At 38.0% G+C, this 21,521-nt stretch overlaps 1 protein-coding gene across 6 annotated transcripts in view; it reads right to left on the bottom strand.

Moving 5' to 3' along the window:
• GRIP1 (glutamate receptor interacting protein 1) overlaps positions 1–21,521 on the bottom strand; it is a 714,453-nt gene that overhangs the window by 208,110 nt on the left and 484,822 nt on the right. For 5 of the 6 annotated variants that reach the window (XM_059936432.1, XM_059936435.1, XM_059936434.1 and 2 more), the window contains exon 2: positions 7,426–7,506. The exons of the other annotated variant lie outside the window; for it this stretch is intronic. In XM_059936432.1, coding sequence (XP_059792415.1) covers positions 7,426–7,506 — 81 coding nt within the window. The remainder of the gene's footprint in view (positions 1–7,425; positions 7,507–21,521) is intronic. 6 annotated transcript variants of the gene reach the window in all.

The raw sequence follows: 21,521 nt of genomic DNA on the forward strand, positions 1-21,521 counted from the left end.
ACAGAGGTTTGTAGGATACTGCTAGCTTCTGGAACACTACTAGGCACATATAAAAAATGAGAGAAGATCATTTTAGTTATAATGGACTTAGGGAGCAAGTAAAGGATTGGCTGGAGGAAAAATAAAGGCCATGTGGTGAAATATGCAAGGGTGAAATGCATGGAATCAATGTGTAAGCAGTTTACATTTACATGCAGAAGGCAGGAAAGCACCAGGGGAGTAATCAAACTCCTAAAGAGAAAAAGATTTCCCAGGTGCTATAAAGTTTCCCCCCCACCCCAGTTCTGAAGCAGAAATCTTCATAACATCAGTTTACCATCTAGCTCAGTAAGAGTCCTTAGAAATGTGCAAGAATGTTTAATATCAAGAGAATTGAAAATGTATATACTGAGCACATTGCCCAGAGTCAGTCTTTACTCACTGAATCAGATAATGGGAGATATATGTGAACTAATTTTAGAAATCTATTTGCCAGGTGAAATGCTCTGCCACAGAGCAAAGTGACTCATTTTACTCATTCAGTGTTATCTTAAAACTCTGTATTATTCTAAGGTTTTAGAAGGGAAACACAAAGCAGAGAGTTATGGTGTTACCTGTTCAAGAACAAGTATTTAGAAGCCTGCTTCGGCAATTTCAGTTTTTTTCCTTGAAAATTACAAATGTATAGAATAAATGACAGCACAGCCTAAAGCAAACTACCAGCTTGCTTCCTCAGTTTCTGCTAGCCCTCAGTTACTTAGAGAAATAATGGCATGACCCCTATGAGCGCAGCCTCTACTTGCTGACCCACCTGTAATCAAGGGCACAGTCAGTGATGACTGAGATAGATTCTGCAACTTGGACAGGCAGAGGCCACCCACACTCAGAGGCTCCGGCTCACCTTACATTTTCTTACATTACTTCAGAGCAGAGGCTCCATTGGCCACTAGGAGTCAGTCTTTACACCTCATTCTCATTACGAATTCTCACCACCTTCTCCTTTCACTCACTGCTCAGGACTCTGGTGGAAATTCATTGTTATCTAAATGCATTTCAGATACAATTTTATTTTGTCCACTACTTTCTAGCCCTATGACCTTGGCATCTTACTTTAGCTCTCTGAACTTGTTCCCTCAACTGTTAGAGGGAAATGAACAAAACTTAGTTCCTGCAGGTGTTGTGGAAGAAATGCAACATTATTTATTAAAATGGTTAGGCCAATACTTGGAACACAGCATGAAATGAATGACAACCAGTATTTTTATAATTTATCTATGGCTTCCCTCACTCTCGTCATTGCATTCTTGTTATTTCCTAGGCTTTGGGTTAATATTGTTCTCTCTCCTCGCTATCAGTATTTCTTTCCATTTTATAGCAAAAGCTCCAAATGCCTTCCACTCCCGTCCAAACGCCCCATTTCTGCACTATAAATCAACGACTACTCATCAATATACTGACAAACTGAAGTTCTCAAAGGCATTTCTTTGGAGAAGAATCTCACTCCAAGCCAGCGTTTCCCAAAGTATAGTGTATGTAAATATTGATGGATGTATTTGAGGGAACACATAAAACTTAAAAAAAAAAATTTCAGAGTTACAATTTTTAAAAACTTATATTAGAAAAATATAATTAGCATATCAAATTCAAGATAATAAAGCTTAGGATAAAGATAAGGAAAAAAGTGAATCAATTTAAATTTACTTAAAATCATATTAATTATAGTCAAGGTGGAACAAACATATATAACAAACATTATGAAGATGACACGACTGAAATTGGGGGGCTGTTCTAAGTCATGTCAGCCCTAATAAGAAAGGAGTATTAATGAGCCCAACTGCTCTATTCTGCATTAAACTGTGTAGGATGGTTTTCTTTCCCTAGTGCCAATCAATCCATACAACTCTTTTATTTTTTATTTTTTTTACAGAGCAACTATTTTTAAAAAATTTTATTGGCGTATAGTTGATTTACAATGTTGTGTTAGTTTCAGGTGTATAGCATAGTGATTCATTATACATATACATATATTCATTCTTTTTCAGATTCTTTTCCCATATAGGTTATTACAGAATATTGAGTAGAGTTCCCTGTGCTACACAGAAGGTCCTTGTTGGTTATCTATTTTATCCATACAGCTTGCACCCAGCCAAATTCTCTAAAGTCACTTAATTAAAACACCCTGAACTGAAGGTCTCCCTAACCTGGGGAGTGGGAGAATTCATTTTTCTTCAGTGCCAAAGTAGTAGACAGAAAATACTTTCTCCTGTGGCTCTTGTGCACATCTCCTTGAGCCTCCTTGTAAAATGTTTCCAGACACTGGGAAGCTGTGCTGGCCGTCGTCAGAGTCATTCTTATTACTTCGTGTACCCAGAGCACGACATTGACCAAATGCCACCACTCCTGTAACACAGTGGGGCTCAGGGAATATCCAAGCACAGGACTAATTCATTACAAATAATTTCCCCTAAACTGCATGCTGGAAGAACTATTGTTTAAAAATCATTTGCTGCCTATGTACCACTTCATTATATTTCACCCATGTTTACTAAGGCAGGAGAGAAGTTCAAACATAAATAGACTGTCATTTGTCTGAATCGCTAATGAAAGCTGCAGCACTGAACACACAAATCAAGCTGCTCGTTTTGCCCAGCACTATTTGAGAACTCAGGATGTACCACAGAGCAAAGTGGATCAGCTCTCCGGGGGAAATCCTTCATGCGTATCTGCCATAAGAAGTAATAAGTTCTGCTTTGCATCACTCTATTTACAGACTCCAGCTACTTTTGCATATTTTTTGTGGCCTTTTTTCTATAGCAGCACACGTTCTCGAATGAATCACTCTCATCTTGTCGATTTTATTGTTAAATTGTGCTCAAACATTCTCTTTAGGTGTTAGAGGATCGCATAGATATTTTCTGTTCAAACAGGAACAAATGAGACTTGGGGGAGAGACCTCTGGCCTTTGAAATTCTCTATGTAATTGACAGAATTGTAAGACATTTAAAGTGTACAATGTGACGATTTGATACACGTATGCATTGTGCCGCACCGTGCTTTGTATGACATGACATACTTGCTTGAGTCAACTGAGTTTGGTTTCCCATCTGTGAGACTCGCCCATTTCTTGGAGCACCTCAATGATGGAACTAAACAGAGGAAGGAGAACCAGGCCTGAAAATCAGAGGAAATGCCCTTCATCCACCTGAAGAGTGTTAGAGCTATAAAATCCTATTGTAAATGTCACACTATATCTACTACAATAATGAAAATTTAGACCAATGAAGCGTCAAATTGTGTGTTAACGAAGAGGAAAATGCTGAACAGGGAGGGCAGAACCTTCAAAATTCCTGTCCTTCCCCCTCAATTCAAGGTTGCCAGCTTCTCTGTGATTCCAAGGGCACTGTATTATTTTCCACACTTTGATTTTTCAGTAGGTGTCAATGCTTCCTGGATGTATTCTAAACAGCGTGAGTGTATACATCTTGGGCTAATGGGCATTTCAGACTCTCAGCTTCATATCTGTACACCCTCTACAAATATTCAAATGTGAGAAGCAAGAAGGACATATCATCTTCATTTAATTATGACCAAATTGATAAATGTCTTTTCTCATATTCTAGGAGGAAAAAAAATTCCCACACAAACTTTTGAGGGCTCATTTTGGCTACAGAGTTAAGATAATTTTCCTGGGGCACCAAAGTTTGGAAATGCAATGGGTGTGAACACTTGACATCTTCCTGCTTTTGTGAATTGCCCAGAATTCTTTGTCAAGACTAGCATAAACAAAGAAAGCTATCCTACCTGGAAAAAGTAGGTGAATCAAATAAATAATACACTAACTCTAGGCCTTCAGGTCTAGTATAGTATCCTGTCTTTTCCGTTCATGAAAATTAGACAGATATGATTAAATGTCTCATCTCTAAGTGGCTAAAGCCACAAATTATTGTAAAATATGCTAATCCAAGAATCATACAGATATCCTGTAATAATCTGGACAAACCCTCAGGTGGTCAAACTTTGATTCACCAGTAATCTCTCAAATAAAGGAAGATCAGACCAACAGATTCTTTTTAATAATCATAGATGTGTAGTAGAATCTGTTAGTTCAAAATAGCTTTGTACTTGGAATTCATCTTCTCTTTGAAAAAAAAATGAGCAGAAGTGAGATTGAAATATGCCTCCTTAATATTTTTAAACAGAATGTTAAGTCTTTAAATTTAAACTTCAGTGTCATAGATAGCCATGTCATTTCTTTTTTACTATTATGGTTATTAAAAATTTTACAAAACCTTATGAAAGACTAAAAAACCTTTTTTTTACACATTATGCCATAAGAGACACGATTAAAATGACAAGTTTCCAAATAACAAGAAAAATGCATTTCCCCTTTATCCAAATCAAATGCATTTTGCTCCTAAGAGATGTTTAATCCATTCCCTTTTTTGAGAAGAGACAGGAGTGGGACGAAAGGATTTACAGTTAGAATTGTCATTTCATGAAGGACACATATTTGACTTGTGATTATAAAATAACTGCTATAGCAATCTTGAGTTTAGACAGTGGTAGTAGATTTTGATACGAATGAAAAGCAAATTATATTTTTGTTAACATTCAAGGTTACTTCTCTGGGTCAGAATTATTAAAAGTTACTCTTTGTTATGCCATGAAAATAGTGGAACCCATGTTAAGAAACCTTATCTATGTCTATGTGTACAAATATTTATTCCAGGAAGCATCAGGTCTCTACAGAATTAGTTTCAAAGAACATCTTAAGCTTTCATAAAAACGTGTATAGAGAGCTTTAAAATGCCTTCCACTACCTTATACTCTTCCTCCCTTACACCTCCCCCCCTTCCATCAGAGAAAGTGCTCACATGAATGATCAAATTCAATCACCATCATTGGATCAGTGGGAAGAGATGTGAGGAAAAGCCATAGCTCCTTTAAAATTTCAGCTTCCGGGTGTTTGATTACTGCCCAGGAATTGGGGCACCAAAATGGCCCCAGGAATTGGGGCACCAAAATCTGCCCTGAGGAGTGCCTTTGCACTGAGAAGATGCAGGGGCCAGTAGAGAAGCCAAGCTTTCCTTTACGCCTTTTTCAGTTCCTTGGTGCATTTTTTCTTTAGACACATCTTTCCTTGCTACCAGGGTGGTGATAATACTTCTGAGGGAAGTGAGGTTGGGAGATAAGCACAGGAGAAAGAAAAAAAGGCTGTAAACTTTGATTTTGCTCTTTTAGCTCCCCGGGGTCCACCTTAATTCCTCAGGAGGACACTTTGGGATTTTTCAGCTGAAGCTCCAGCAAATAATGAAGAGTGTGCATTTTCCAGGTCTCTGCGCATTTCCCTCTCTCTCTCTGACTTCACAGGGATAAAGGTTGCCATGGTAGGTGATTGGTTAAGATTTCTGAATGCTGGATTAGATCTCCCTTTGACTTAACTATTTGGCCAAAGATCGGGGAGAGTCCCTTTTTTTTTTTTGCCAGAACAAGAATTAATGGGGATTTTTAGGTAAGACAGTAAAGGTTCAGAACTCCAAGTGTCAGAACTCAGTCATGAAGCAGTTTCCAAGAAGTTCCCTAATTTTCTTCTTAAGATATAACAGTTAAGTCCTAATCAGCTATTAATCACTTTGGTTTCTTAGCCTTCTGGCTGGTGAACTCTTTTTTTTCTCTTAGGCTGTTCTAAATAATTAAGAAGATTTTCAGGACGCCCAACCCTTCTGGCTGCTGCCTTCTAACAGAGAACAAAAGGGTGCTTGTTCATGTTCAAACTCCAGGAAAATAACCTCTGAAGCCTACAAAAAAGGTTCCTGATTCCAGTGACTTAAAAACTGACCTGAGGAAGAACAAAAGGAAAAAGTCTATTACGAAGAATCATTGTATGTCATGAACTAAGGATTATAATTAACAACTTCTCTGTACCTAACATGTAACGTTAAAAACGACTTATTGACTTTAAGGAAAAGTCTGGCCCATAAACCTGTGTTATAATTTAGTATGTAACACTAGAAAACCCATGAAAGGAAAACATGAGACTAGTTGGTGCTTTTGTTTAGTACCACATAAAGTGGTAAGGACAGTGGGAAGTCTCTTCAACTCTTGCCAGCCGAGTACTGAGCACTAGCTAATTAGAGAGGCCAAGAAGGAATTGATGGATAACTGGCATTCTTGAGCTTCAAACTTTGGGTACTCCCTTACTGCTGACAAGGAGAAAGCAGAGAACACAGCACATAGCTGATTGCAGTAGTTTTTCTAAACGTGATCGGCACTAAGAATGACATTTTATAGGATGGAATAGAAGAAATCTTAGCACTGGGTGATGCCATCTAATTACAAATTTCAAATTACTTTAGAATCTTCAAAGCACACAAACAAGGATAGGTAACATTCACAACATGCCTCTTTATAAGCCATGTACTTTCATTATGAGTCTAAGCCTTCAGAATAAGAATAAAAATAACCACACGTAGTTCTTATAAAAATAAATAATAATCATGAACAGGGCAGAAACTGGACTCATCTTGCTCTTTATTCAAATGGAAAACTCCCCTTTCACTGACAGATTTGCCAAACCATTCAATTTAACATTGGAAACACTGCTTTGTTTCTCCTGGATTGTTAAACTACTGTACTCTAGAACCCTGTCACTAAGCTTTAGCTGTACTCAATTTACTTGTATATAACATAGAAAAACATTAATTTTGATAAATTTCTAAATGTATTAATGCTTTTAATCCTTAAGTATAGTTGCTACCATAAGAGGTTTTCCACAAATTACCTAGTTCAGATAAAGTTTGAATAATATTTTGAATCTCCTTCCTCCTTTAATTTTAGAATGTTTATGTCATTCTCAAATTCAAAGTTTCAAAATATGGAAGTTTTGGGATAAAGACATTTTAAGATATTTCTGCAAAATGTTTTGTTGAAAAAAATAGGTATTGTTTATTGTACTACAAGGAACCTAATCACAGCTTCCTAAGGAAACAAAGTCCCAGAATTCTACAAGAGTTGTTCGATGGAAGTAAATCCAAGTTCAACGAGACAAGAAGAAAAGAGTAATTTGTTATTCAGCATATATGTGATCTGCCACAGCAATTTTGAACCACTTTGTTATGCCGGGTTTGTCTCAGTAAAGGGATAGATGCTGCTGTGAGAATCATCCCCTGAAATCAGAGGTGAAAGTAAGTCAATGAGTGAGAGCTGATATAAATTCAAGTCATTTTACAAAGGATTTGCACACAAGATGAATTTTCACAAGTTTGCAAGCTTTTCCGGAGTCTAGCTTTCATGAACATTGTCTGAACAAGCTGTGTAGAATGCAGTCTCCACCCTATGAAATAGCATTTTTTTTTTTTTTTTTTACCAAGTTGGAACTATTTAGGATCACCAAATAACAGGGTTCAAAAAGTAAAACAGCTGAAAAATCCAACAGTCTGGTCTAACCTGGGATGCTCTGTCTCCTCACAGCCAATGCTCCATCAGGCGGCTTTGTCTGGCTGGCGGATTTAGTGTAGGGACTCTCATCTGCAAAGGTACAATGAAGGGTTTGGTTAATTTCCATCCAGTTTCTAACGTAGTGAAGATTTTTCAATGGACTGCAAACCTTCTGCCAGAGAGAGGCGATATGATACAATAGAAAGAGTCTGTAGACCTGGGTCCTAACCTTGGGTTAGCCATAGGACAAGGTCAAGTCATTTAAAATGCTCTGAACATCAGTCTTCTCTCCTGTGAAAGAGGGATATACTTTCTCATCCACCTCTTAGGATTGTCAGGATCAAGCTATAATGCACATGAAGGCATAGAATGGTAAGAAGTTTGTAAATACAGTACACAGATTATTTGCCTGTCACCTATATTCATTGATAAATAAGTATCAGTGAATATCAGTAACCAGAAGACAAAGAAGGAATAAAATGGCTCAATGGGCACTAAGAATAAACAGGTAGAAGAACAAAGGAAATGAAAAGAAATGTTGTATTTCAGAGAAGCAGATGACAGAGTATTAGTATTGCAGGGGAATAAAGACACAGAATTAGTGGGTTCCTCTTGGAAGTACGAACTGGCATCCAGTGGAAAATAAAGGGACAGGGACATTCAGAGTAAGACCAGAGAAGCTAATAGGTGAAGAACAGGGAAGGAAGGATGGTTTGGGAAAAGAAGACATATATCGCAATGAGTTGATTTGCCCTCTTTTAGAAAGAGATGGAAATAACTTGCAGAACCAGAAAAAGAGCAACTGAAGAGACAGAAGGACTAAAGCCTAGTATACCTGTGACAGTTAGGCAAGAAGCTGAATGAGCAAAACTAGGTGACAAAATCATACAAGTGATGGATCCATCAAATTCTAAGTAAAGTGATTTTTTTTTTTTTTAATCTAGGAAAGGATTTAGTCTGGCTTGGAATATAGGAATAATGATCTAGGATGGCAAATATTAGGGTTAAATAGAAAGGAAGTATTCTTTCTAGTTTGCATGGGACATTTGTATAAAGTAAAAGAGATGTCTGAGTGACAACCTTAAACATTTTCAAGAATAGGATGTATATGGCCTGAGCAGACATAATGTAAAATAATTACCTAGCAGAGCTACTCAAGCTGGATGACCCAAAGGTTACTTCTGGCCACACTAACAGGTTAGTTTGTTGTTGTTGTTGTCATTGTTGTGATAGGAAATCATTAAAGGATTAAAAACCATTATATTGTGCATGGCAAACTATTAAATATAACAAGGATTTAATTCAGCAACAAGACTTAGTCATCTGAAAACATAATTCTCCCAACTAAGTAATTTGTGTTGCAAAATTGAGGAAATCGATTCCTCTTTAGGATGTTCTTCTGGTTGAAATGATTCACGATTTCTTCATAAAACTAACAAGGTCTTTGTAAGCAATGACAAAAACGAAAGATTAACACTGCTGTAAGCTGCAATTAAAAAATGGCAGTCATGCTGTTTCATGTGTCTATTCCATTTGTCACACAATTCTTTAAATTCTTCCAACCATAAAGATAAACTACCAACTTTCAGATACCAATACACTCAACAGCGTCACTTTTGCTTAGGAAGCAGTATCCTAGATCTCTGACTCTTCTCTTTGCAAATGTGATTTTGAGTAGACTCACAAACCACAAAACAAAATGCAAGCATTATACTACAGAAGTCTTCATTTTGCTATACCATGCCCACCTGAGTATTTGAACTCTTTTCTCACAGTGTTGATTTAATAACCAGGCAATATGCTTTATATAGCACCCATTAACACAAACTTACTATATGTTAAAATCTGGATTCTTTATAAAACCAATTTTAAAATGTATTTCCTTTTATTATCTAAAACTTTGAAACTGTGTATTTATGAGTACAGAGCACTGAGCCAGGAGATACCAATCACAATGACCAGTTTCAGGGACAGCATCTTGGAAGCCTAAGGGCTTTCCTCAGTTTTCCATTTGTCTAGAGTCCAGCCAATTAAAGTCTTGGGTTGAATTCAGTGTTGGATTTTCTTAAAGGGCAATAAGAGATTTGACCAGGAGACTCTGGGGTGTTTTGCACTTGATGCTCTATTTTAAGGAGCCCTGTCTTTAGAAATTTACCCAGTTTGCATTACAGAAGCAGTCAACCCTGGTAAAACTGTTTTCTCATTTATATTTGAAAACAATGTCCTTGATTTAGAGCTGAGAAGTCTAGTTATACACATCCTTAAAAGGTTGAAACTGAATTATAGATGGCCACCTGGCCAGCCTCTGCTTATCCACTCCCCAGCCCCCAGCCTCACTCCCAGTATCAAGAGTGTCCTTGCTGAACATAGGCGGAAGTAGACAATTACCTAGAAGTCAAAATTTGCATTGGTCAAAGGACCAGACTGAAATAAGTTTGATATTATCTGAGAATAGCTTACCGAAGTTAGTCAGGGTGAAAGCAATAATTCTCAATGGAAGTGAGGCAGAATCTTGGCAACATTCATCATGAGTTAAGGAGAGCATAGCAACAGAGCAGCATGACACCTTTTAACATTTGCTTTTAAAGAAACTTTTTCCTAAGAATATATCTTTAATTTAAACCTCCAGGAGGCATCGTAGGCCTTTTATAAAAACCTACCCATCAGAGAATGCACATCAATTCTCTTGATGCGATTTACGCAAAGTCAATTCTTGATTCAAACTTTGAAGATAGAAACAGAGGGAAGACACTGAATGAATCAGTGGCTGATGGCTCCATAATAGGATATTCAAGGGCAAGAATGTTTCGGGAGCAGACAGTCACGGAGAGCTGTGGAGTCTTCCATGGTAGTTTTCTCGTAAGTCCTTTAATGGCCATTTGTAGATATATCACTAGAATCTCATGATTATAAGGGATGCTCTAGACCACTCTTTCATTTTAGAGTCAGGACTTGAGGTCCAGAGCTGAAAATTTATAGAAGGACCTGCATCTAGAATGAGTCTAGACTGAATTTCTTTTATTCCTATTTCTGTGCTCTTTCCTCCTTATGTTATTTCCTCTTGGATAGACAACAAGGTTTGATAGGTTATCAGGTATCACACATTTCGGCATCACACAGGCAAGTGACTGGCCACACCACTCCAGCAGACACCTGGCATCATGTAAGTCAATTACTTTGGAGAAGTCTACAAAAATGAGCAATCTTAGCCAGTTCTTTTTGTGTGTATAGAAAAATCTCACTTCCCTCTCTTCCATATACTTATTTGCCTAAAATAAGTAAATTTAAATTGTACTGCAGAACCAATTTATACCTTTAAGGTCACTTATTTGAAGACAAAAATTTTAAATAAATGCCAATACACATGAAAAGACGCTCCACATCACTAATTATTAGAGAAATGCAAATCAAAAGTACAATGAGGTACCACTTCACACCGGTCAGAATGGCCATCATTAAAAAGTCTACAAATAACAAATGGTGGAGAAGGTGTGGAGAGAAGGGACCCCTCCTACACTGTTGGTACAGCCACTATGGAGAACAGTATGGAGGTTCGTTAACAAAAACTAAAAATAGAGCTACCATGTGATCCAGCAATCCCACTCCTGGGAATATATCTGGAGAAAACCATAATTCAAAAAGATACATGTATCCCAATGTTCACTGCAGCACTATTTACAATAGCCAGGATATGGAAGCAACCTAAATGTCCATCGATGGAGGAATGGATAAAGAAGATGTGGCACATATATACAATGGAATATTACTCAGCCATAAAAAGGAATGAAATAATGCCATTTGCAGCAACATGGATGGACCTAGAGATTGTCATACTGAGTGAGTGAAGTCAGACAGAGAAGGACAAATATCATATGATATCACTTATATGTGGAATCTAAAATATGGCACAAATGAATCTATCTACAAAACAGAAACAGACTCACAGACATCGAGAACAGACTTGTGGTTGCCAAGGGGTGGGGGGAGGGAGAGAGATGGACTGGGAGTTTGGGGTTAGTAGATGCAAACTATTACATTTAGAATGGATAAACAACAAGGTCCTACTGTATAGCACAGGGAACTATATCCAAATCTCCTGGGATAAACCATAATGGAAAAGAATATAAAATAAGAATGTATATATGTGTATAACTGAGTCACTTTGCTGTACAGCAGAAATTAGCACATTGTAAATCAACTATACTTCAATTAAAAAAATAAAATAAATAAAATAAATGCCAATACAATTCACTGTTCCTCAGTAAAAGCCTCAAAAGTTTCAGTGAATTATAAGATCTATGGTAATACTTCTTTGATTTATCAGGAAGACACTAAATAGACTTTCCAGTTCCATCTAACTACGTAAGTGAATTAAAAAATAGCTCAAATAACAAAGAAAGGAATCAATCTATAGATAATATCTCTAGAACAGTGCCTGACTCATAGTATGCATTCATTAAATATTTGCTTATAGATGATTAGACTGCATTTAACTTTTCAAACTAGAGCATTTATTGTAAAAAAGCAAACTGAAGAAAGTCAAACATTTGTTAGGAGCTATCCTGCCTCCTCCTTCTGATTTCATTTTCTAGGTTTACACCCTATTGCTTTTAAAGCCACATCACCACCTAACAGCTATTAAGTATTGCCCTATTGTATGTTCAAAATCTGTGACTCTTTATAAAAATAATATTAAAATATATTTCCTTTAATTTTTGTTCAGACTACAGAAAGGTTTATCGAACAACCTTTAACATAATGCCTTTAAACAAAAGAATTCTGATTTTCATACCAGATGCCCAACCTTGACTTTGATGGTGGATCATACTAACAAGGGATCCTTATGGAAAGTCACTATAGGGGCAAAGGAGGCATTGAGCTAGTGAGTCACTGCTCACTGAAGTGAATGCTACAAGTACTCATCAAGGGCACCTCAGGGTATCAGAACTGTCAGCCTTTTAACATGACATCTTAGCAGCTAGATAATCACTGGCACATATGATGGCCACCCATTGCCATTGGTCACAAGAAAGAGCATGTGTCCCCTTTACGGTGACATCCCATGAGGCTAGGGAAAATGCCCTCCATTAAATGGAGAATCGACACTGTGACAGAGACACAGAAAGGGCTTAGTCAAGCATGTACTTAAAACAGAAGTGCAACAATGGCGGGGACCCATCTATCCCTCTCATTTTCCCTAATTTGGCCACTCTCCTTATGTGCCAAACACAGGAGGGGCAAACACAGATCATTTGTTTTGATTACATGCTCCGAGTGAAGCTGGTATTTACAAACTTGGAAAGCAAATGGCAGGCACCTAAGAAGCAAGGTTTCATCCTGCATCACAACCAAAGCCCATGCTGGAGTTGGGAGAAACCCATCTTGAGGAATGGACTCACGTCCCCTCATGTTCTCGTAACCTTGAATGGTTGCCTGGCATCAAATAGCATCCATGTGTAATCAGGCTGGTCCTTGTCTCCATCTTCTGCTTCTCCCATTCCCAGAGTCTGGGCTTCCCAGAGAAACCGGATATGACTATGGTTTCAAGAATCTCTAGCTGTTTTCAGGGCTTTATTGAAAAAAAAAATTTAATTTCCTTTGGCTGAGACTAATCAGCCTATGCTAAACAATTCCTAGCAACTAATTATGTGCAATTGAGGCACCTGCTAAGCCAGAAAATCCCTCAACTTCTTGATTAGGGAAAAAAAGGCATTTTGTGCAATTAAACATTATGACCATTTCCTAGCAGTAGGGAGGGAGACAGCCAGCTCATGCCACAACGTTCATGCACATCGTTACGAATGCAGAAGAAAACTGTTTTTCGTGAATAAACAAAATGAAATCCATTGTGAAGGAAATAATCTGTCCCTAGAATTCAATTACATTGCACAAGTTTTAGTGCCTACTATGTGCAAACTAAGAAAGTGGATATAAGATAATAAGACTCATATCTTATATCCAATTTTATATTCACCATTAATGAATGGTGACGGAGGAATCCTTATGACATCATAGGTCTGAGACTGGAGCATGTGGTTCATTAGCTGAGGGGCAAAATGAGCACAGGCTTAGGGTACTGGTGGAGGTGGGACCCAGTAGGAGAAAGGTAGCTCCACTGTGATGAATTAATGCAGAATTCTGAAATCAGAAAAATCAAGAAACAGGCAATGTTCATTTTCAGCTAGCCTGGAAGTTTTGTGTGGTGTGGGACCATAATCTTTCCAGTACTTGGGTCTTGTGAACATTTTATCCCAGCCCAGCAGGAACATATTACAGATTGACTGTTTCTCTCTCTCTCTTTTTTTTTTTTTTTTGTAAGTTTGAGCAACATGGTCTTGGTAGAAAAGTGCGACAGAAATATTACAAGGAAGAAAAATTACAGCACGGTGCATCTAAAACAAAACAAACAAAACAAAAAATAAGAAAAACTGACAATATATTTTAAAAACTAAATCTTTAAAAAATTTTTTAAAAAAACAAATAATTCATCACATTCAATTGGGTTATACTCCAGGCATACATTTTATCTTTAATAAATTTATGAAAGCCATAGTGAGAATTTATTTATTTTTTTAAACTTTTTATTTTATATTAAAGTATAGTTAACAATGTTGTGATAGTTTCATGTGTACAGCAAAGTGATTCAGTTATACATATACATGTATCTATTCTTTTTCAAATTCTTGTTAACATTTGAAAGTCAGTTGCTGCAATTCAGAAAATTCCCAGAACGAAGGAGATAAAGAGAACTATTATCACAGACAATTCAGAAAAAAGCATTCGATAAGTTCAACATATACTAATGATATAAAACTCAGAAACTGGGACACAAAGAAGCATCTTGACTCTTGAAAACAGCTGACAAACCACGGCCCTAAGACAATGCAACTCATCGTTGTTAGAAAACAGGAGTACATATGCACAGAGCTACAGCTACTAATTTGCATATTATCTCTGGCTGCTTTTTTGCTCCATTGTCAGTTTTGTAGTAGTGACAGAGATTGAAAATGGACCAAAAAAGCAGCCAGATATAATATATTTCTCTCTTTTTGACATTAGACTTCCAGTTCAGTTTGCTGCCTTGCTGGTTTGATGGCATACTCTAAAATTTAAGCAAGATTTCCTGAAGGCTAGCTGTCACATGGTTTTGATCATAGATCTTAATTCTGTCTTTCTCTGCTTATTAAGACAAGGTATAACTACAAGCACAAGGCCCTGCATAATTTAAAGAAATGCAAACTCAATGATATGGCCAAATATTCCTCTGCAATCCGAAATAGTTCTTAATTCCTGATTAAAATGACCCTGTTTTTCTAGGGCAAATGAAAAGTACACCCTTAATCTCTCCTAGAGTCACAGGCTTCTGGGTGCTACATAGACTTTAGCTCTATTGCTTTGGCATGAGTTTTTGAGAATAAATTAATTTCATCTCCTTCCCTACCGGGGTAAAGTGGTCCACACAACTAGATTTAAATCAGAAGGGAGCAAGAACGATCTGAGCTTGAAGGCAGGAGGCAGAGGCAGCGAGCTGCTCCATTACAGTCCCTTTCCTATGAAGAGATGATTTCCCCTATTCCAACCTTCTACTTCTCTCCTCTCTTTTGTTATTTGTTTTGCATCTGCATGGCATCATTGCCTATCCTTTACTCTGCAGGTTTCCTTACAGTATTCTCATTCTGACACTGATGTGCTCTATATTCTTAAAGGGGACCAGGTCTTTTGATTCTGAACGTTAAAAAACATCCAAACAGAGCAAAACTTCATTTTAAAAACGAATGTATGGTGGTTTCTTCACACTGACAGAATGTCCTCTAAAATTATATTAATCACAATCACATCACCATTTAAGGGATTAAATATTACAGCTAAAAAGAATGCCAACCGAGGAAAACGGCTGAACAATCATAGACAGGAAGACACTGGAACTCATCAAAAAAGATATCCAAAGACAAAGGAGAAGCCACATGAGATGGCAGGAGGGGTGCAATCACAATAAAATCAAATCCCATAACTGCTGGGTGGGTGACTGACCACAAAGTGGAGAACACTTATACCAAAGAAGTCTACCCACTGGAGTGAAGGTTCTGAGCCCCACATCAGGCTTCCCAACCTGGGGTCCGGCAACAGGAGGAGGAATTCATAGAGAGTCAGACTTTGAAGGCTAGCGGGATTTGACTGCAGGACTCCAACAGGACTGGGGAAACAGAGACTCCACTCTTGAAGGGCACACAAAAGTAGTGTGCACATCGGGACCCAGGGGAAGGAGCAGTGACCCCATAGGAGACTGAACCAGGCCAAGCTGCTAGTGTTGGAGGGTCTCCTGCAGAGGCGGGGGGTGGCTGTGGCTCACCGTGAGGACAAGGACACTGGCAGCAGAAGTTCTGGGGAGTACTCCTTGGCATGAGCCCTCCCAGAATCTGCCATTAGCCACACCAAAGAGCCTGTACCCTCCAGAGCTGGGTCACCTCAGGCCAAACAACCAACAGGGAGGGACCTCAGCCCCTCCCATCAGCAGACAAGCGGATTAAAGTTTTACTGAGCTCTGCCTACCAGAGCAACAGCCAGTTCTACCCACCACCAGTCTGTCCCATCAGGAAACTTGCACAAGCCTCTAAGGTAGCCTCATCTACTAGAGGGCAGACAGCAGAAGCAAGAAGAACTACAATCCTGCAGCCTGTGGAATGAAAACCACATTCACAAAAAGATAGACAAGATGAAAAGGCAGAGGGCTATGTACCAGAGGAAGGAACAAGATAAAACCCCAGAAACACAACTAAATGAAGTGGAGATAGGCAACCTTCCAGAAAAAGAATTCAGAATAATGACAGTGAAGATGATCCAAGACATCGGAAAAAGAACGGAGGCAGAGATTGAGAAGATGCAAGAAATGTTTAACAAAGACCTAGAAGAATTAAAGAACAAACAAACAGAGATGAACAATACAATAACTGAAATGAAAACTACACTAGAAGGAATCAATAGCAGAATAACTGAGGCAGAAGAACAGATAAGTGACCTGGAAGACAGAATGGTGGAATTCACTGCTGTGGAACAGAATAAAGGAAAAAGAATGAAAAGAAATGAAGACAGCCTAAGAGACCTCTGGGACAACATTAATCACACAAACATTTGCATTAAAGGGGTTCCAGAAGGCGAAGAGAGAGAGAAAGGACCCGAGAAAATATTTGAAGAGATTATAGTCGAAAACTTCCCTAACATGGGAAAGGAAATAGCCACCCAAGTCCAGGAAGCACAGAGAGTCCCATACAGGATAAACCCAAGGAGAAACACGCTGAGACACGTAGTAGTCAAATTGGCAAAAATTAAAGATAAAGAAAAATTATTGAAAGCAGCAAGGGAAAAACGACAAATAACATACAAGGGAACTCCCATAAGGTTAACAGCTGATTTCTCAGCAGAAACTCTACAAGCCAGAAGGGAGTGGTATGGTACATTTAAAGTGATGAAAGGGAAGAACCTACAACCAAGATTACTCTATGCAGCAAGGATCTCATTCACAATCAACGGAGAAATCAAAAGCTTTACAGACAAGCAAAAGCTAAGAGAATTCAGCACCACCAAACCAGCTCTACAACAAATGCTAAAGGAACTTCTCTAAGTGGGAAACACAAGAGAAGAAAAGGACCTACAAAAACAAACACAAAACAATTAAGAAAATGGGCATAGGAACATACATATCGATAATTACCTTAAACGTGAATGAATTAAATGCTCCAATCAACAGACACAGGCTTGCTGAATGGATACAAAAGCAAGACCCATATATATGCTGTCTACAAGAGACCCACTTCAGACCTAGTGACACATACAGACTGAAAGTGCGGGGATGGAAAAAGATACTCCATGCAAATGGAAATCAAAAGAAAGCTGGATTAACAATACTCAGATCAGATAAAATGGACTTAAAAATAAAGAATGTCACAAGAGACAAGGAAGGACACTACATAATGATCAAGGGATCAATCCAAGAAGAAGATAAAACAATTATAAATAAATATGCACCCAACATAGGAGCACCTCAAAACATAAGGCAACTGCTAACAGCTATAAAAGAAGAAATCGACAGTAACACAATAATAGTGGGGGACTTTAACACCTCACTTACACCAATGGACAGATCATCCAAACAGAAAATTAATAAGGAATCACAAGCTTTAAATGACACAATAGACCAGACAGATCTAATTGATATTTATAGGCCATTCCATCCAAAAACAGCAGATTACACTTTCTTCTCAAGTGAGCATGGAACATTCTCCAGGATAGATCACATCTTGGGTCACAAATCAAGCCTCAGTTAATTCAAGAAATTTGAAATCATATCAAGGATCTTTTCTGACCACAATGCTATGAGATTAGAAATCAATTACATGGAAAAAAGCGTAAAAAACACAAACACATGGAAGCTAAACAATACATTACTAAATAACCAAGAGATCACTGAAGAAATCAATGAGGAAATCAAAAAATACCTAGAGACAAATGACAATGAAAACACGATGACCCAAAACCGATGGGATGCAGCAAAAGCAGTTCTAAGAGGGAAGTTTATAGCAATACAAGCCTACCTCAAGAAGCAAGAAAAATCTGAAATAAACAATCTATCCTTACACCTAAAGGAGCTAGAGAAAGAAGAAGAAAAAAACTCCAAAGTTAGCAGAAGGAAAGAAGTCATAAAGATCACAGCAGAAATAAATGAAATAGAAACAAAGAAAACAATAGCAAAGATCAATAAAACTAAAAGCTGGTTCTTTGAGAAGATAAACAAAATTGATAAACCATTAGCCAGACTCATCAAGAAAAAGAGGGAGAGGACTCAAATCAATAAAATTAGAAATGAAAAAGAAGTCACAACAGACACCACAGAAATACAAAACATCTTAAGAGACTACTGCAAGCAACTCTATGCCAATAAAATGGACAACCTGGAAGAAATGGACAAATCCTTAGAAAGGTATAACCTTCCAAGACTGAACCAGGAAGAAATAGAAAATATGAACAGACAAATCACAAATAATGAAATTGAAACTGTGATTAAAAATCTTCCAACAGGGGCTTCCCTGGTGGCGCAGCGGTTGAGAGTCTGCTTGCCAATGCAGGGGACACGGGTTCGAGCCCTGGTCTGGGAAGATCCCACATGCCGCGGAGCAACTAGGCCCGTGAGCCACAACTACTGAGCCTGCGCGTCTGGAGCCTGTGCTCTGCAACAAGAGAGGCCGCGATAGTGAGCGGCCCGCGCGCCGCGATGAAGAGTGGCCCCTGCTTGCCGCAACTAGAGAAAGCCCTCGCACAGAAACAAAGACCCAACACAGCCAAAAATAAAAATATAAAAATAAATTAATTAATTAAAAAAAAAAAAAAAAAAGACACATGCACCCCAATGTTCATTGCAGCACCATTTACAGTAGCCAGGTCACGGAAGCAACCTAAATGCCCATCGACAGATGAATGGATAAAGAAGATGTGGTTCATATATACAATGGAATATTACTCAGGTATAAAAAGGAACGAAATTGGGTCATTTGTAGAGACATGGATGAATGTAGAGACTGTCATACAGAGTGAAGTAAGTCAGAAAGAGAAAAAGAAATATCGTATATTAACGCATATATGTGGAACCTAGACAAATGGTACAGATGAACTGGTTTGCAGGGCAGAAATTGAGACACAGATGTAGAGAGCAAACGTATGGACACCAAGGGGGGAAAGCGGCAGGGGTGGTGGTGGTGGGATTAATTGGCAGATTGGGATTGACCTGTATACACTAATATGCATAAAATGGATAACTAATAAGAACCTGCTGTATAAAAAAATAAATAAAATAAAATTCAAAAATTCAAAAAAAAAAAGAAAAGGAAAACAAAAAAATAAAAAGTAAAAAGAATGCCAACCATACAGCCCATATTGCTGCAGGCCTGTCTTATAAGACCATCTTATAAAATAAAGAAGATATTGTATACACACACACACACACACACACACACACACACACACACAATGGAAAACTACTCAGCCATAAAAAAGAATGAAATAATGCCATTTTCAGCAACATGGATGGACCTAGAGATTATCATGCTAAGTGAAGTAAGTCAGACAGAGAAAGAAAAATATCATATGATGTAACTTATGTGGAATCTGAAAAAATAATACAAATGAACTTATTTACAAAACAGAAACAGACTCACAGACTTAGAAAACAAACTTATGGTTACCAAAGGGGAAAAGTAGGGGGGAGGAATAAATTAGCAGTTTGGGATTAACATATACACACTACTATATATACAATAGATAATCAACAAGGACCTACTGTATAGCATAGGGAACGCTACTCAGTACTCTCTAATAACCTATATGGGAAAGGAATCTGAAAAAGAATGGATATATGTATATGTATAACTGAATCACTTTGCTGTACACCTGAAACTAACAACACTGTAAATCAACTACACTCCAATATAAAATAACAATTTAAAAAATGTTAACAGATTTTAAAAAACCCAAACGTATGGTGGTTTATTCACAATGATAGAATGTCCTGTAAAATTATATTAATTGCAATCACATTGCCATTTCAGGGATTAAATATTACAGCTAAAAAGAATGCCAACCATACAGCCCATGTTGCTGCTGGCCTGTCTTCTAAGACCATCTTCCTCCCTCACTGCTCCATTATCTAATGCCTTGCTACTCAAAATGAGGTCCACAGATGAGAAGCATGGGCACCACCTAGGAGCTTGTCAGAAATGGAGAATCTCAGGCCCCGCTCCAGACCTATGCAGTCAGAGCCTACATTTAACAAAATCTCCAGGTGATCTGCACACACATTGAAGAAAGACCTGCTCTAATTGATTTGACCAACAGCAAAGGCAAAAGTAGTGAGGATCCACCTGTCCTGATTGTCACCTGATTGTGTCAGTGACAGCCCATAAAGAAGCTGGCAGAATGGCTTCAATACTATCCCCAGACCTCAAATATTAGAATTATCAAATTGCTTATGGAATGGACTCCACAAATGGAAATGAAACTGTTGCAATGTATGGTTTTGAGTAAATTTCATCTTCTCTTGATCCACTTTAAACCCTTTAACAGTCCTAACATGGCTGATTTATGGAGGTACCTGGATACATCTAAGGTCAGATTACCTACAGCAGTTGATTGACTGTAATAATAATCTATTAGTCAACTTACACTTTAAAGTGGAGAGAGAAAATAGCATTGAGTTACTACCCCTTAGCTAGTAAAGAACAACTGAAAATGAAAACTTACGTCCTACCTCGTAGAAGGGACATGGGGGAAAGCATCTTCCATGGTACTATCTCTTTAAACTCTTTTGTTTCAGACACAAAGTCGCTTCCATGCATCTGCAAGGAAGGTCTCCAGCACAGAACTTGACCTATAATCTTCACGTGGGAATAAATAAGACCACTGTGGCCCCCAAGCATCTGGTCAACCTTGTGGACGTGGTCTGTGGTAACTGTGCTGCCCCATGATGCCTGCAGGCCTTTTGGAAGAGTAGTATCTCGAGCCAGGTTAATTTGTAAATCCTCTCTGAAACTAATGAGCATGAAATTGCACATTTTCTGCCTCTAGCATTCCTATTGCTTGTGTGTCTGAATCACAAATCATAACTCCGATGCTTCTTCTTAGTAGTGTTTCCAGCAAGGACAGATGAAAAAGAGTCATAGACTTCATCACCAAAAATTTCTAGAGGGATGGACTCCGTGCCATAAAACTCATTTTCATTACCATATCAGACTCCAACTAAAAACTTTAAAATCTTATTTGCAGTACAGCTTCTGCATTTTCTATATGTAGGGAGGCCTATCTGCTGTAAATCTTTGGTTTGATCATCAGATTATGCCAGCTGGCATTCTCCGTACCTCAACACTGTGAAATATGCCTAGGTTCAATAAATTCTAAGCGTTAGAATAATAATCTGATAAAAAATATGAATTACTTCAGCGTAGTGAGTATTGACTGTTTAAAACCACACGTGTTAATTCTTATTTTAAAAGTGTACCATTCTTCAGGAGAAAGTATTCATGTGGGCATAAATAGGCTATACCATATCTGAGTATTCTTGG

Source organism: Balaenoptera ricei, chromosome 10, assembly GCF_028023285.1.
Source record: "Balaenoptera ricei isolate mBalRic1 chromosome 10, mBalRic1.hap2, whole genome shotgun sequence".
Classification (NCBI taxonomy): domain Eukaryota; kingdom Metazoa; phylum Chordata; class Mammalia; order Artiodactyla; family Balaenopteridae; genus Balaenoptera; species Balaenoptera ricei.